The sequence below is a fragment of the Talpa europaea genome (genome assembly GCF_964194135.1).
Source record: "Talpa europaea genome assembly, chromosome: 4".
Taxonomy (NCBI): Eukaryota; Metazoa; Chordata; class Mammalia; order Eulipotyphla; family Talpidae; genus Talpa; species Talpa europaea.
The window spans coordinates 95,974,031-95,989,997 of NC_140070.1; the positions used below are offsets into that span (position 1 = coordinate 95,974,031).

The window sequence follows — 15,967 nt, forward strand, 5'->3', positions numbered from 1 at the left end:
TTGCTCATTTTCACAAATTCTCAGACATGGATAAACTCAATGAATTGGCAGTGATGCTGCTGTCAATGTGGCATTAACAAATACATAGAGAAGACCAGGAGATAATGTTCTGTGATGCTTGTGGGGTGGCTCCAGATGACACCAAAGACCAGGAGGAATAAGGGCAGTCTCCTTGCTATGAGGGGTACTTTATTGGAAGTTTGAGGAGCATTATCCTAGAATTTATTTTCTCTCACTGCCAATAGCGAATCGGCAACAGAAATACCTCTTCCTCCTCTTAAATATCCCTCAAAATAACTCATCTTTCTCCCATCCTTAGTTCATGTTGTCATCACTTATTGCTCCCAGGAGTGCAGTAATTACTTTCCTGTCTGGGCTTGTCCTGCCTATAGGCACTGATATATGCTACAACAAATAAACTTCTAAATATCAGTGCTCTAATCATAGATGTTTATTTCTGGCGTTTCATGCTCCTTTTTTACTCTTGTGTTTCTGCACTACTGTCAAGCAGGAATCCACTATTTTTCTCCCTAAGTATACAGGAAATGTTTTAGGCTCTGGACTATATAGTCTCTATTGCAATTGCTCAACTTCTCTTTGCATGGGAGTCAAAAGCATACCTAATGAATGTGACTGTTTCAACAGAACTTGAACTACTAAACAGAACAGAACTAAAATTTGAATATCATAATTTTCACTATAGGTCATAAAATACTCTTTTTCTTTTTTTTTTTCTTCAACCATTATTTAAAAACCATTCTTTTTTTTCTTTTTTTTTTTAAAGATTTATTTATTTATACAAAGACTGGTGCACAGGCCAGAGGCGTAGGAGGTGAGAGAATCCACCAGAGACAGAGCAGGGAGCAGAACAGGCAGAAGGACTGAAATACACTGCTGAGGGGAGCAGTGTGCACGACAGGAGAGGTCTGCCGCACCATGTGGGAATCTCCCCGGCCAGCTAGGAATCAAACCAGCACCGTGGAGGCTGCTTCACAGTGCTAAGCTCAACCCACTGCACCACTGGAGAGGCCCTAAAAACCATTCTTATTAGTTCAAGAGCTAAAAAGGTGGCAGGCTAGATTTGCTGTATAGAACACAGTTTGGTGACTCCTGTATTAGAGCAAAAAGAAAATCAAATTTAAAATACTGTGACCTGATGACTTGAACTACCTAGAGCTGTGTTCTTCTGTTTTAGTAACTGAATATAAAGTGTCTGTCTTTTCTTTTTAACAGGCTCTGGAAATATGGTGGTGTCACATCCCATTACTGCCAGTACCCCTGAAGGGAGCAATTATGGAGCAATAGGTATTTCCTATAATGAGTCCCTACCTGGAAGAGTTTCTTAATTCTCCAGAAAATAGGATATAAAAGGCCCTCCAGCCACTAGTAACTTTGAGAGGCAGCAAGGCAGTAATTACATAAGATTGCATTTTATTTATTTATAAGATAAATTGGTTGGATGATGTGGAAGGTTCCTTTATCTCCAGTTCTATTATTTTACTTCTTGGATCTACTAGCACACTTGAACAGAATTCCGCACAATGGCTGCCATCAACTCCCAAGGCCTTCACAGGCATTTTTTTTTTTTTATTCCCAGCCTGAGTTTAGGGCATGAAAGATGTGTCAGAACCTGATGTTAGGGAGCCTGACATCAACTGACCAGTTGTTTCATTCTCAGGTTTTAGTGGAGTAAGGGTGACCAGAGGACTAAGGGCTGCAAGTGAACATGGTTGTTGCCTAACAACCTTTCATTTTGGCTAACTTCACAGTTCAACTTGCTCAGTCACCCAATCATGGGGCAGCCCCAGATTACGATGTGGCCTGAAAGGAAAAGAATTCCTGTCTTGTTAGAGCAGGATGCCCTGATGCCTCCATGTACTTTCATGATGTTTGTGGGCCTGCAAATGGTGACCTTAAAATTCTGGTGTAGAGCAACTGGGAATCTTGTATTCCTGCCCTATTATTCTGTAACTTTTAGAAGCATGTGGGCTCAGTGCAAGCTACTTATTTCTGGCTCTGCAAGAACAGGGCTTTTTTTTGGTTTTTTTAAAAAACCATCTGAATAGAAGAAATAAAGCGGAAGGTAGGCTCAGCTCATGTGCTCATCAAGCTGCACAAATTCCCATCTGCTCTGGGAAAAATTCACAAGAACACAAGGATTCTTCCTGAGAATGCCATTTTCATTATATAATCAGATACAGCATGTGCGAGATTTCTGTGTATAAATACCTAATCCATAAAAAAATGTGAATGCTTACACAGACATGGGGTAGATACTATGTGCATATGTATGTTTATATATTCGTGTTCATATTTTAAAATATGAAACATGGAATATAAGCATAATCTAATTTTTGCACCAAATAGTTAACAGAGCAGGTGCCTTTATATTCTTAATATGTGTTCAGCCTTAGAAACAGATAATTTCAATATAAAAATAGAAGAGGAAAATTAAAAATCCACTGAGGAGGAACTGAGAAAAAGAACATGTCCAGTGGGGAGTTCTTACCAACACAGCATTCTCAAGTATGAATCAGCACTGTGCTCTTTAGAGAGAGGAATGGGATTCATGAGTTCTTCTTGGCTTTTGAAGGGAGGCAGTTTTCTATTTCAGATGAATCAAGTTCCAGCCCTGGCAGGCAGATGTCCTCCTCCGACGGTGGGCAGCCAGGCCAATCCGACACAGACAGCTCCGTGGAGGAGAGCGATTTCGACACCATGCCAGATATTGAGAGTGATAAAAATATCATTCGGACCAAGGTACCTCTGCCTGCCCGTAGTCTTGCAGATGGCAGCCAAATATAAGTTCAGTAAGGTTTCGGTTTCCTTGAATTTTATTTTCTTCAGAGAAAGTCAATTTTTCCAGAGGACTTTCAGATAAAACATAACTACAGGCTGAAAGCAATTCTCTGTTAATTAGCACTTCTTTTTGGATGAAGAAAGTGAGGAGATTAAAGAGAAGAGAGCATTAAAACATTCTCAGGGTCCGAAATGCCTGGCCATGGACAACAAGGATAAAGGGATGCACCAGATGGAAGAAAAGATTCACATGAGGTTATACCTGGGGAAACCAACTGGTTCTGCATGTATCATCCTACAAGAGGAGAGGCTATTTCCTTCTGGTGATACTTTGTTATATTGTGTTATATCCAGTGAGGGACATAAAGATGAACTGCATAGACTCAAGACTGTTCTTCAAGAGCCACATAGTGCGCACCTCTGAAAATGGGGAATTGTCTATTTTTGAGATAAAAGAAAATTCCCAGTAGGTTTCCCACGTTAGTCAGTCAGTCAGTCCTTAACATCCCAAGGGAAATACACTGTTAATAAGGTATTCCAGCAAATGCAAATTGAAAGAAAAATCTTGTTAAATAACTGCAATCCCTACTGGGAGATTAACTTGAAATTTGTAAAGTTCCCCTTTGTATCTTATGCAAGAAAATCTAAGTACAGCTTTGTATTTTTTCTTTTTCTTTTCTTTTTTGCAACCCAGATGTTCCTTTACCTGTCAGATCTGTCCAGGAAAGACCGGAGAATTGTGAGCAAAAAATATAAGATTTATTTTTGGTAAGTCAATGACCAGCAGGACCATGGTTCTTTCAAATAATAAAATCAGCTCTCTTTATAAAAGCCACGGTCACTTTTGTCACAAGTTTCAATGTCTAATGAGCACAGATATAGGCATTTAAAGGAACCATGATAACTGGTCCTAAATTATATAAATACAAAGTAAAAATTTCAAAGTTTAGGGAACACAGTAAATCTTGCAGAAAAATAACATTAATGTATCACTACCTGCCATGAAACACTCTAAGCTGCAGCCATTCACTCTGCTCCTCACCAGGTCTCACTCTTGGAAAAGGGACTAGTGGTCTAGAGAATCTCAGTGTGGTGGAAAATACCCTGGGAGAAGATGATACCACTAGCCAGAGACTAAAGACTCAATGGTCAAACACACAGATGCAGCCTCCTTCCCCAGGGAGTTGTCCCTCCCCTCAGACATGCTAACATTTGTGACAGCTCTTCCCATCTCTTCATGGATGCCCTTTTATTGGGCTGCTGATAGTAGAGAGAAACAAGGGACAATGGTGGTCTCATGGAATTTCATAGTGAGACCATCTTTTGGGTCTAAAAGGCAACTAATCTAAGGGAGCCACGTCCTCTTCGAGGGATCCATCCCTCCTTACATTCTGCTTGAAAGGTTCGGCGCGGTAAAGACAAGGAGAGCCAGGCTACATTTCTCAAAGGGAGGGAAAGTTTATTGCGCCCCGGGCGGACCTCACGCACCCAAGGTGGGGGTCATTGAAGCCGCCCACGTTGTTAGGGGGAAGCAGGGTTTTATAGGGTGAGGAGAGGTCAGGTGGGTAGTTGGGCTCGTACGGAGGGAAAAGTTTGTAGGGCAGGTAGAGGTTCTTTGTCTGAGATGAGACTCGTAGTGGGAGGGGGGAGGCTCATTGTCTGAGTCCTCCAGGCAGGTATCCGCATTCCTGCCCCCCAGGTGGGCTTCCTGGTTGGCTCCTGCATTCCGGCCTCCTGCATGGACCTTTCACTGCTCTCTTTTAATTTAAAAACATCCTAAAGAGATAGGCCCTCATTAATAATTTGTTTAACCAGAAGCAAGTATTACCTGCACTGTTTTGCCAGTGAGTGTACCAGTGGAAGACTGGAGAAACAAGAACAGCATAATCAGCTTCTAATTACTTTTGTGAGTTACCTAGAAAGTTATGAGATGAAAGAACTCTTGGGAAAAAAAATGAACAGAGATCCCACTGTTAATTTAAAAATAATTTTTCTGGTTCTTTCGGCCTGCTTAGGAACATCATCACCATTGCTGTGTTTTATGCACTGCCTGTAATTGAGCTGGTCATCACCTACCAGACAGTAAGTGCCACCCCAAACCCTAGAATCCTAGCTGTCATTCTGCAGGGGAAAATATTTGCTGTGACTTACAGTGTCCAAGCTGTTCTCCACACCAATTAGGTCAGAGTCGGAAAGTAAAACCAGGCTTCAGTATTTTTTTTGTGTGTGTGTGCCCAATATTTATTTTGCAAGATAAAAGAGATGACGTTTTATCTACCTAAAGAATAAAAGATTTGCTCTACCACATATCAATATTGACTAAACTCCCGGTGATTCCAATTCTCAGGCAACTTTGAGAGTCAGTGGCCAATAATATTTAGCCAACTTCATACTTGTGTAACAATGACTTTAAGAGGTTTGAGCACCACTGTTTATAATCTAAATATTCTCTGACTACTTCTCTGTCAGAATCTAAAGCTGTGCTGTGGTCTAGCAAGGTTCTAATGTCAGAGATGATGATAAATATGGAAAACTGACACATCTCCCATCTGCCTGCCCTGTGGTTATTCTAATCACCGAGAGGCTGGGATAGCTCCAGGCCCTCCCAATATTCATCTAGAAAACAGGACACATCACAAGAGTCCTAATACGAAAGTCTCATTGTTAGCATCCTTTCATACTTCTTTAATAATGAGAATAAAGAAAATGTACTCCATTGAATTCCACCTTGAGGCCACCTAATGAGAGACACAGAATATTTCAATTCAAAGCAAGATGGTAGCATTTAAAGGATATGTGCTGATGCTGTGCAAAGCACAGCTAATGGGCAGATAATGACCCATCCCTTGCTGAGAACATTCCCTGGCTACACTGTTGATTACCCACAGTATGTCACTGTGAGCAGTGTCCAGTTTTTATGACTTCAGGCTAGGCTCAGATGACAAAGAAAAATTGCACCTCCTCTTTTTGCTCTTAATTTTACAGGTGGTAAATGTCACTGGCAACCAGGACATCTGCTACTACAACTTCCTCTGTGCTCACCCCTTGGGGGTGCTGAGGTAAGTTCAGTTCTCTGGTTGTTCATGAGACATTTAGAGATGCCTTAGTGTATAATGTTTAATTTCAGTTTTTAAAGAAACTAAAAACCACTGTTGGAGACTACCCCAGTAAAGAGTAAAAAGGAATGATTTCCAGAAGTTGAGAACAGGTATGTTTCTCTCCTTTCTATGTGGGGGCCTCAGGAAACATTCCTAAGAATAATCTGCTGAGGAGAGGGCAGGTTATGAGCTGCTAATACATCTAATCCATTATACAACCTCATGCGATGAATATATTCTTACTATCCCCTTTTTATTTTTTATTTTATTTTATTTATGCATACAAGAGCTGGGGTACAGTCCAGAGATGCGGGAGGTGAGAGGATTCACCAGAGACAGAGTAGGGCACAGAACAGGCAGACTGACTGAAATACATTGCTGAGGGGAGCAGCAGGCGACACAGGAGAGGTCTGCTTCGCCACGTGGGTTGCTTTCTGACCGGCCGGGGATTGAACTTGTGCTGCAGAGGCTGCGAATTGCTTCATAGTGCAGTGCCTAACCCCTTGTGCCACCAGGAAGGCCCCCATCCCCTTTTTAGATGAAAGCTTAGAAAGTGAAGGACTCACTAAAAGGCTCTCGACTATTAATGATGGTGGCTTTCCAACCCAGGCCTGCTGCCTCCCAGGCCATGCTGCAGCCACCAGAACAGAAGTACACAGAGCAGAATGGTGAAGTGCACAGAGCATTTGCCTGGCTGTTGAGAATCTGGCTTCTTATTCCACAACTGAACCAAACTCCTTTTACTGAAATAAAGCTGCCTGGCTAGGTCTATCTGACACTTATCATGAAATTCAGTCACACAGCTAAATACCGACACACAGCATGGGTCTATCGGCATCCACTGTCACAGTGTAGCTGAAACACTTGGCCCCTCACTAGTGAAGCTCTCTTTCCTAGGATCCCTTCCATGCCAGTACTATTGGGACAAGAGAGGTTTGGGTGAGTGTTAGGGAAGCAGAGCAGACACCCTAAAGAGGAAATGGACATATTATCACAGGCTAAGCATCCTGAGGTGAAGCAATTAAGTTAGAGAGGATTTCTGATGACATGCTGTTCCTGACATCTTATGAAAAGGTTATGGAGGAGGGAGAGGGATCAGAGAGAAGGAGGGAAGAGCACAGGGGACTGAAGTGATGGTGCACGAGTGCACTGTTGAAGGAAACTCTGTGGAGACTACACCTGAGGGGGACAGGGGAAGGAAATATTGTTTAAAAATGAACAATGCTATAAATACAGGGGTGCAGGTGCCCTTTGGAATTACTGTTTCTGTGTCATTTGGGTAAATACCTAGGAGTGGAATTGCTGGATCATATGGAAGCTCTATGTTTAGCAGGTCAAGAAATCTCCACACAGCTCTCCATAGTGGTTGGAGAGCTTTGCACTCCCACCAGCAGTGCAGGAGAGTTCCTTTTTCTCCACACCCTCGTCAACATTTGCTGTTGCTAGTTTTTTTTTTAATATGTGCCATTCTCACTGGTGTGAGATGGTACCTCATTGTAGTTTTGATTTGCATTTCCCTGATTGCAAGTGATGTTGAACAATTTTTCATATGCCTGTTGGCCATTTGCATTTCTTCTTCAGAGAAGTTTCTTTTTAGCTCTTCTGCCCATTTTTTGACTGGATTATTTTCTTTGTTTTTGTTGAGTCTCGTCAGCTCTTTGTAGATTTTTGTGATCAGTCCTTTATTGTTAGTGTTGTGTGCAAAAATGTTCTCCCAGTCGGTGGGGTTTCTCTTTGTTTTTGTTATTGTCTCTTTTGCTGTGCAGAAGCTCTTTAATTTGATGTAGTCCCAGCTGTTGATCTTTGCCTTCACTATCACTGTTTTGGGTGATGTGTCTGTAAAGATGTCTCTGAGGTGCATGTCATGTAGTGTTTCGCCTATATTTCCTTCTATGTATTTTATGGTTTCAGGTCTTATATCTAGTTCTTTAATCCAAATGCCCAAAAACAGATGACTGGATCAAGAAGATGTGGTACATATATACAATGGAATATTACTCAGCAATCAAAAAAGATAAACACATGCAGTTTGCTGCAACATGGATGAAGCTAGAAGGGATCATGCTCAGCAAAATAAGTCAGAAAGAAAAAGAAATATACCGGATGGTCTCACTCATAACAGGAATTTAGAAAACCGAAATAAGAGACCAGGAAAAAGACTAATCAATACTAAGTAAAAATCACAATCAACAAGCAACTATAAACCAGAGACACACTACGGGGAGGGGGGGTAAGGGGGGGCGGGGAAAGGAAGGACTAAAGTCAAAATAAGGGGGGGGTGCAATTGTATGGGGAATATAACCACAATGAAAATGCATACATTGTGCAAAGATGAAAAAAGATGTAAGAATTATATAAAATAAAATATTTAAATAAAAATAAATAAAATTTTAAAAATGAACGATGATGTAAAAAAATATTTAAAAAATAAAAAAATACATATTCTACAAAAAAAAAAAGGGTTATGGCGCAAAACATGGGATGCTGAGTTCATTCATTATTTAAACGCATTTCTTGACTCTCTTGGTTTCTCTGGCCTTTTAGTGCCTTCAACAACATCCTCAGTAACCTGGGCCATGTGCTTCTGGGCTTCCTCTTCCTGCTCATAGTCTTACGCCGGGACATTCTCCATCGAAGAGCCCTGGAAGCCAAGGACATCTTTGCCATGGTGAGAAGAATGTGGGTAAACTGGAGGAGAGAGCTAGGAAGGATTACAATCCCAAACAGGATCGATGGGAAGGGACGTCTGGTTTGATGGTATGACAACAGATTGTGTATAATGAGCCACATGAGACCAGAAGCCTGGGTTTCCAGATTCTGTGGCTATGTCACTAATTGGTATCTTTCTACTGACCATGCTTTCTCCTTTTTCAGGAGTATGGGATTCCCAAACACTTTGGTCTCTTCTATGCTATGGGCATTGCATTGATGATGGAAGGCGTGCTCAGTGCTTGTTATCATGTCTGCCCTAATTACTCCAACTTCCAATTCGGTAATTAAAATTTACAGCAACTACACAGACTTGAGTTAGAGGAGTCTTATACTGGGACCCTCTCCAAAATACTAAAACCATGCCTGCAAAAATTAAATGACATTTTATGTGAGCTGAACTGATCTGATGGCACCTCACTACCCATCATGGTTTCTCCATGTTGTACCATTTATTGTCTTTGATCACCTTTTGAACTAGAAGACACTCAAACACTGAATGTGGATCCCATGGCGAGAACTGAAGGTGGGCATCGGGTTAAACATTAGGCCACAAGCCAGACAGAATCCACCAACAGATATTTGGAAAGATCCCTCCATATAATGTGGCCTAATGTAGCAATTAAACTGTTTTGGGATAAAAGTACTAGAAAATTCACTTCAACTTGGATTAAATAATAACATTTATCAGCTGACTGAGCATGCAGAGGTGGAAAGTGGCTGGTTTATGTGGCAGCAGTTGCTCTGTGATCCCTTTGTGCTTAGCTGGATTTTGATTTTATCTTCAGGCTATCTTCCCTCGTGTGGTAAAAATAACTACAGCAGTTACTAGTTTCCTATCTCCACCCCATGATGAGGCAGCAAACTAGCTTATAGGTGGCTTCACAAAGAAGCAAGGAAACTTCTGTTAAAAATCTACCCAGATAGGGCCTCCCCTGGTGGCACAGCGGTTGAGCACTGGGCTGCGGGGCTGCCAGCTCCGGTTCGATCCCCGGCGACCAGCGAGGGTCCCACGTGTTGCGCGGACCTGTCCTGCCGCTCCCGCTGCTCCCCTCAGCAGTGTACTTCAGTCCTTCTGCCTGTTCTGTTCCCCGCTCTGGCTCTGGTGAATTCTCTCACCCTCCCGCGCTTCTGACTGTGCCCAGTGCTTGTATAAATAAATAAATACATCTTAAAAAAAAAAATCTACCCAGATAATACCCTCTCATACCTCAATAGTTTGTTTATTTTTTTTAGATGTATTTATTTATTTATACAAGCACTGGGTACAGTCAGAAGCGCGGGAGGGTGAGAGAGCTCACCAGAGCCAGAGCGGGGAGCAGAACAGGCAGACTGAGGTACACTGCTGAGGGGAGCAGCGAGCGGCAGGAGAGGTCTGCACGCCATGTGGGACCCTCCTCCGGTGGCCGGGGAGCAGCCGGGAATCGAACCAGCACTGCAGAGGCTGCGGGCAGCTTCGCAACCCAGCGCTCAACCGCTGCACCACTGGGGAGGCCCCTCATACCTCAATAGTTTAAACAGTGATAAGCCTATTCCATAGTCATTCCTAATTGTGGGTCAGGCCAGGCCTGAGTTACTATGCCAATTACAGTGGTAAAGAGGTGGAATTATTTTCCGACCCATGAGATCCATCATGGCACCAGGGGCAGAGTTAGCCTTCCTGAAGCAAGCAGGCTGGGAGGGAATTCATTTCTGAATTGAAAATGGGGCTAAGATATTTTGTTTGTGTTGAGGTGCTGTTAGGGAAGAAGGGAATTACTGATATTTGTAGTTAGCAATTAAAAATGCCCCCCACGCTCAAGGACAAGGATTTTAAAAATAGTCATTTTTATGTTTGTGCCCTGGCCTCTGTTAACCCTGACCACAGAAATTCCTTCACATTTTAAATTTTTTTAATTAGAAAACATTTCGATATAAAACTATAGAGAACAGAACCATTCACCACTCAGAATAAAGAAAAGGCAACATTTTAAAATTGGAGGTTTCTTAAAATATTAAAAGTTGATCTACCAGGCCTCCCTGGTGGCGCAAGGGGTTAAGCACCGCACTATGAAGCAACCCACAGCCTCTGCAGCACGAGTTCGATCCCCAGTCGGCCAGGGAGATTCCCCCATGGCACAGTAGACCTCTCCTGTCTCGCCTGCTGCTCCCCTCAGCAGTGTATTTCAGTCAGTCTGCCTGTTCTGTTCCCCACTCTGTCTCTGGTGAATCCTCTCAACCCCCGCATCTCTGGCCTGTAGCCCAGCTCTTGTATGCATAAATAATAAATAAATCTTAAAAAAAAATAAAAAATAAAAGTGATCTACCACATGACCCAGCAATCTCACTTGTAGGTATTCTCCCAAAGAATACAAAAACACTAATTTGAAGGGATATACACACTCCTATGTTCACTGCAGCCTGTTTACATTAGCCAAGCAATGGACAGATGAGTGAATTAGGGTGATGTGTTATCAGCTATTAAGAAAGATAAACTCAGCTATTAAGAATACTACTCAGCTATTAAGAAAGATAAACTTTTGCCGTTATGCTAAACAAAGTAAGTCAGAGGATAAAGACAAACATCAAATGGTGGCACTTTGTGTGGAATATAGAGAAACAAAGTCAAAGCAATAACAAGCCCTAGATATCTGGCTGCATAACTGAGGCTACCAAAGAGGGAGGGGAATGGGAAAGAACAAAGCAGGGCAGGAGCACAACAGACTGTGCTGGAGCACTATTAGTGTCTCGGTGGTGGGTGCAGTGTGGTAACGACACCTGACGGGGTGATCCTAGACATCTAAATCATATACAATGGTGTAAACCAATGTTAGCCCAATTAAAAAAAAATAGTAAGTATATTTCCTTAAAAGTTCTTTTTAAGAAATAAAACAGTGTAAAGTTGAGGTTCTGTTTTGCTTTTATTTTTTAATTACATTACTTTTTTTGAGGTAGCACTGATTTACAACACCGCATATGTTTTAGGGGTAGAGGTTCAGACCTCTTCAGATGTATGATACTCCACCACACCCACCACCAAAGCACCCATAATCTTCCAGTCCATTGGGCCTCCTCCCTCATTTGTTCCCGATCCCCAACCCATCAGCCTTGGTAGTGAACTACTTTCCAAATGTATTCCCTTCTCTCCTTCCCTAGAACTATGATTAATTTGGTATTTATCTTTCCCAATTGCGTATATAGTTTTGCTACATTTATAGTAAACAAACATTAATTTATCACACTGTGTTCTATAACCGTTTAACCACCAATAACAGCTTTTAAAGATTTATCAACTATTTTCTATCTCTAGGTTATAAAGCTCTATATGATCAGTAATCAATGTGGTTATATCTCAGGATGCTGAGAAGGCCCTCCTATACCCACCCAGGATTACTTTTATTGTTATACCACCTTAACTGTCACCAAGAACCCCTGCAAGTGGGGACAGTCAGTTATTTGCCATATCATCAAATGATTTTCTTCTGTGGCTAGGAACAGCCTTGGAGGGGCTTAGAACTGGAGTACAAGGGATCTGCCTAGAGAAAGTACCCAGGGAGGTGAGCAAATTGGAGGTCTCCATAGTCTGAGGGCAGTAAATACTCTATTTACTGATGGCAAGGGTTTACTGAGGCTGAAGAGAATCTGCGTGTAGGCTGTTGGATCCTGACTGCTGCACTCCTCTCTGTGCCCTCAGACACCTCCTTCATGTACATAATTGCCGGGCTCTGCATGCTGAAGCTCTACCAGACTCGCCACCCAGACATCAATGCCAGCGCCTACGCTGCCTACGCCTCCTTCGCTGTGGTCATCACGCTCACCGTCCTTGGAGTGGTGAGTCCCTCTCCACAGCCTCAGCCCTGCTTTCCAATGGTGTCTTCTTGAGAGGTTTTATGTTATTTGTTTTTTGGACATCAAATGAACAGGTTAATCGTTTGTCTTGACATGCTCTATTCATAGGTCCATCCATAACATTTTATTTATTAACTATTTTATTAAGTAATTATTTTTAATAGTGTAATAGCTATCTATGAAACTACTGGAACATTTTAATATAAGCTGGGACTGGGCACATATGAGATTAGAATAGAGATGTACAAGATGATCAGAGCAATTGACTTAAAAAGAACAGAAACCGCTTTCTAAATGTACATGGACTAGTGTAAGTTGTCTTTGGTTCTTGGAAGAGCATTAGCGCCCCCCCCCACCACCACTGTCCCTTCATCATTATTGTTTGGCTGCCCCACTCATTTCTTCCATTTCCATTTTCATTTAATGGTGCAGCCTTCTTTTTCCTGCTCTGAGTGCAGTAAGATCCCTGAGTACTCAGCGAAGGGGCCAAAACAAAAAGCGCATACAGTTCGATTTCTGACTCTCTGTGCATACATGAGAAGCACAATGATTTTAGTGAGTTCTCTGGGGAACAATCACAGATGAAGGTAACTTCCTTATTTGCATCTAGGTGTTTGGCAAAAATGACATGTGGTTCTGGGTCATCTTCTCTGCAATCCATATCCTGGCCTCTCTGGCCCTCAGCACCCAGATCTACTACATGGGCCGTTTCAAGATAGGTGAGTGACTTGTTACTTTATACTAAATACACTGATGAATTAACCCCAAGAAAGGAAAGCCTTGTCTTCACTTATCCAAAATGGAGGTGTTACTGGTCATCATAAAAGCACACATTTTAAATTGTACATGTGTTTAACAGCATATGTCCTCCCCAAGACCTTCCTCTCCCTCAGGATTCTCTTATCTCCAATTCTGCTTCCAACAACTTAGCACAGTAGGCTTGCCATACCTCAGAGCTGAAGCATACCTCCAACTTCAAGGCCCAAAGACTTTGCAGTCCCCCAAACTCTGAAAATCCATCTGCCGAACAGTATGGTCATGACACCACTAGTTCCACCTGGAAGAATATTTTTTTGTTTTCTTCTAGCATTAAAAAGGAGCATTTCTCTAATTTATGATGTTAAATGGTCATCAAGAATGAATTCTATATTATTTTCAAATTCTAGGAATTTTTCTGAGGCCAACTTGCCAATCTTGGAGGCAGGACACTTGCTGAATTCCCTCTGTCAATGTGAAAGTATCATATTAGAACTGTGTTCTACAGAAATCATCTTCAATCTGGTGGTGGTGGTAGTCAGTCTAACGTGGGGAGCAAGTTTAGTCTATCACAGAGCATTTAAATTTTACCAGTTATTTTAAGATCCAGGAAATCAGATTTATATATTCTTTTGTATAGCTCAAGAAAAATCACTATACAGTAAGTCTCACTTAACATCATCAGTAGACTCTTGGAAACTGCAACTTCAAGAGAAACAACGACTAAGACATAACAAAACCACTTAACCATAGGCTGATATAAAAAAGAGCTGCGTTCCCACAGCATATTTCTGGTCACATAAAACATAACCCAATAATATTAAACAACAAATTGTATTCTTTCATTTTTCAACCTGCTTATCCTAGTTTAGGGGAGAGGATGGCTGGAACCTAGGAGCCTAACCCGGCAATTTGGGGTGCAAGGTAGAAGCCAATCCCTAGGGTCGTGCTCATATTCACTCCTGGAACAATCTGGACACACCAATGAACCAAACCTGCCTATCTCTGGGATATGGGGGAAAACGTGGGAAAACCCACACAGACATCATGACAGTACGCAAAGCCAACGCAGACAGTGTTCCCTGTCAGGAACCAATTTTTTTTTTTCCTCATCAACGTTATAATGAAATGATAAAAAGTTGAATGACACATCGTTATTGAAGGACTTGCTGTCTATACACAAAGGCCCCATCCTTTGGCTTTTGCAGAGCCAAAGGCACGACTGCAAATAAAAATTTGCATATCCTATGTATCAAATTTAACGTTTTAAAGCTGACTAAAAGACTTTTACTAAAAGGAAGGAAGGGGGACCAACAAAAAGTTGAATTAACATACCTTCGGTACATCCTAGAATGTCTCCGTTCAAACGCAGAAGCCTAGGTTCCTCGCAAGAACTTTCTAGAACACAGCTGTACCAGGCCGAGCGGTCCAGGCCCGCCCCTCTTCTCTCCCAAGCCCCGCCCCCTTCTCTCCCAAGCCCCGCCCCCTTCTCTCCCAAGCCCCGCCCCCTTCTCTCCCAGCCCCGCCTCTGTGCTGGGGCCCGGAGGGGTCTCTGGCGCGCACGCGCAACCCTTGCCCGATGTCTGGGTGGTTTCGCCGGAAGCAGTTTCGCCACAAGTGTTTTGACCACCACCATTTTCCCCTAAAAACATTTTCGCCACCTAAAGAGTAGACTGTCGGGTAACTTGCCTATGAAAGAGAATAGAATGAAAAATAAAAGTGATACATTCAAAAGGACACAATGAAACATTTTTTTTCACGTGTGCGTGAATTCTTGGCAATACTGCACGAAGATCTGACTTTCTTCTGTGGCTTGTACCTAAATGCTTCCCTTCCAAGGCTTTTGTTTATAGTATTACATACGTTTTGCCTTTTTTAGTGATCAAACTTACTGGAAATGTGAAAGCAAAGGGCGTAAAGCCAGATCGCATACTACTGTACTAGGAAATATCACATCGGCTTGCAATGAATTGAAGCATTGTTTTTAATTTTTTTTTTTTATAAATTTTATTGTTATATTCCCCATACAATTGCAGCCCCCCATTCTGACCCCAATCCCTCCCCTCCCGCCCCCGCCCCCCTAAAAGTGTCTCTGGTTCATAGTTTTTTGTTGATTTTGATTTTCACTTTCTTATAGTTATTCATTTTCCTGGTCCCTTATTTAAGTTTTCCTGCTATGAGTGAGACCATCCGGTATTTTTCTTTTTCTTTTTGGCTTATTTCGCTGAGCATGATCCCTTCCAGCGCCATCCATGTTGCAGCAAATTGCATGTGTTTATCTTTTTTGAATGCTGAGTAATATTCCATGGTATATATGTACCACATCTTCTTGATCCAGTCATCTATTTTGGGGCATTTGGGTTGTTTCCAAAGCTTAGCTATTGTAAACAGTGCTGCTATAAACATAGGGGTGCAGGTGTTCTTTGGAATTGATGTTTCTGTGTCCTTTGGGTAAATACCTAGGAGTGGAATTGCTGGATCATATGGAAGCTCTATGTTTAGTAGGTCCAGAAATCTCCACACAGCTTTCCACAGTGGTTGGACCAGTTTGCACTCCCACCAACAGTGCAGAAGAGTTCCTTTTTCTCCACACCCTCGCCAACATTTGTTGTTGCTAGTTTTTTTAATATGTGCCATTCTCACTGGTGTAAGATGGTATCTCATGGTAGTTTTGATTTGCATTTCCCTGATGACAAGTGATGTTGAACATTTTTTCATATGCCTGTTGGCCATTTGCATTTCCTCTTCAGAGAAGTTTCTTTTAAGCTCTTCTGCCC

General features: G+C 42.0%; 1 protein-coding gene across 5 annotated transcripts in view; it reads left to right on the forward strand.

Moving 5' to 3' along the window:
* Window positions 1–15,967, forward strand: part of SIDT1 (SID1 transmembrane family member 1) — a gene marked incomplete at its 5' end in the record, with an annotated part of 98,878 nt that overhangs the window by 67,979 nt on the left and 14,932 nt on the right. For all 5 annotated transcript variants that reach the window (XM_084232043.1, XM_084232040.1, XM_084232039.1 and 2 more), the window contains 9 exons: window positions 1,234–1,305; window positions 2,615–2,760; window positions 3,494–3,567; window positions 4,815–4,881; window positions 5,785–5,858; window positions 8,442–8,565; window positions 8,772–8,889; window positions 12,280–12,416; window positions 13,045–13,153. In XM_084232043.1, coding sequence (XP_084088169.1) covers window positions 1,234–1,305; window positions 2,615–2,760; window positions 3,494–3,567; window positions 4,815–4,881; window positions 5,785–5,858; window positions 8,442–8,565; window positions 8,772–8,889; window positions 12,280–12,416; window positions 13,045–13,153 — 921 coding nt within the window. The remainder of the gene's footprint in view (window positions 1–1,233; window positions 1,306–2,614; window positions 2,761–3,493; window positions 3,568–4,814; window positions 4,882–5,784; window positions 5,859–8,441; window positions 8,566–8,771; window positions 8,890–12,279; window positions 12,417–13,044; window positions 13,154–15,967) is intronic.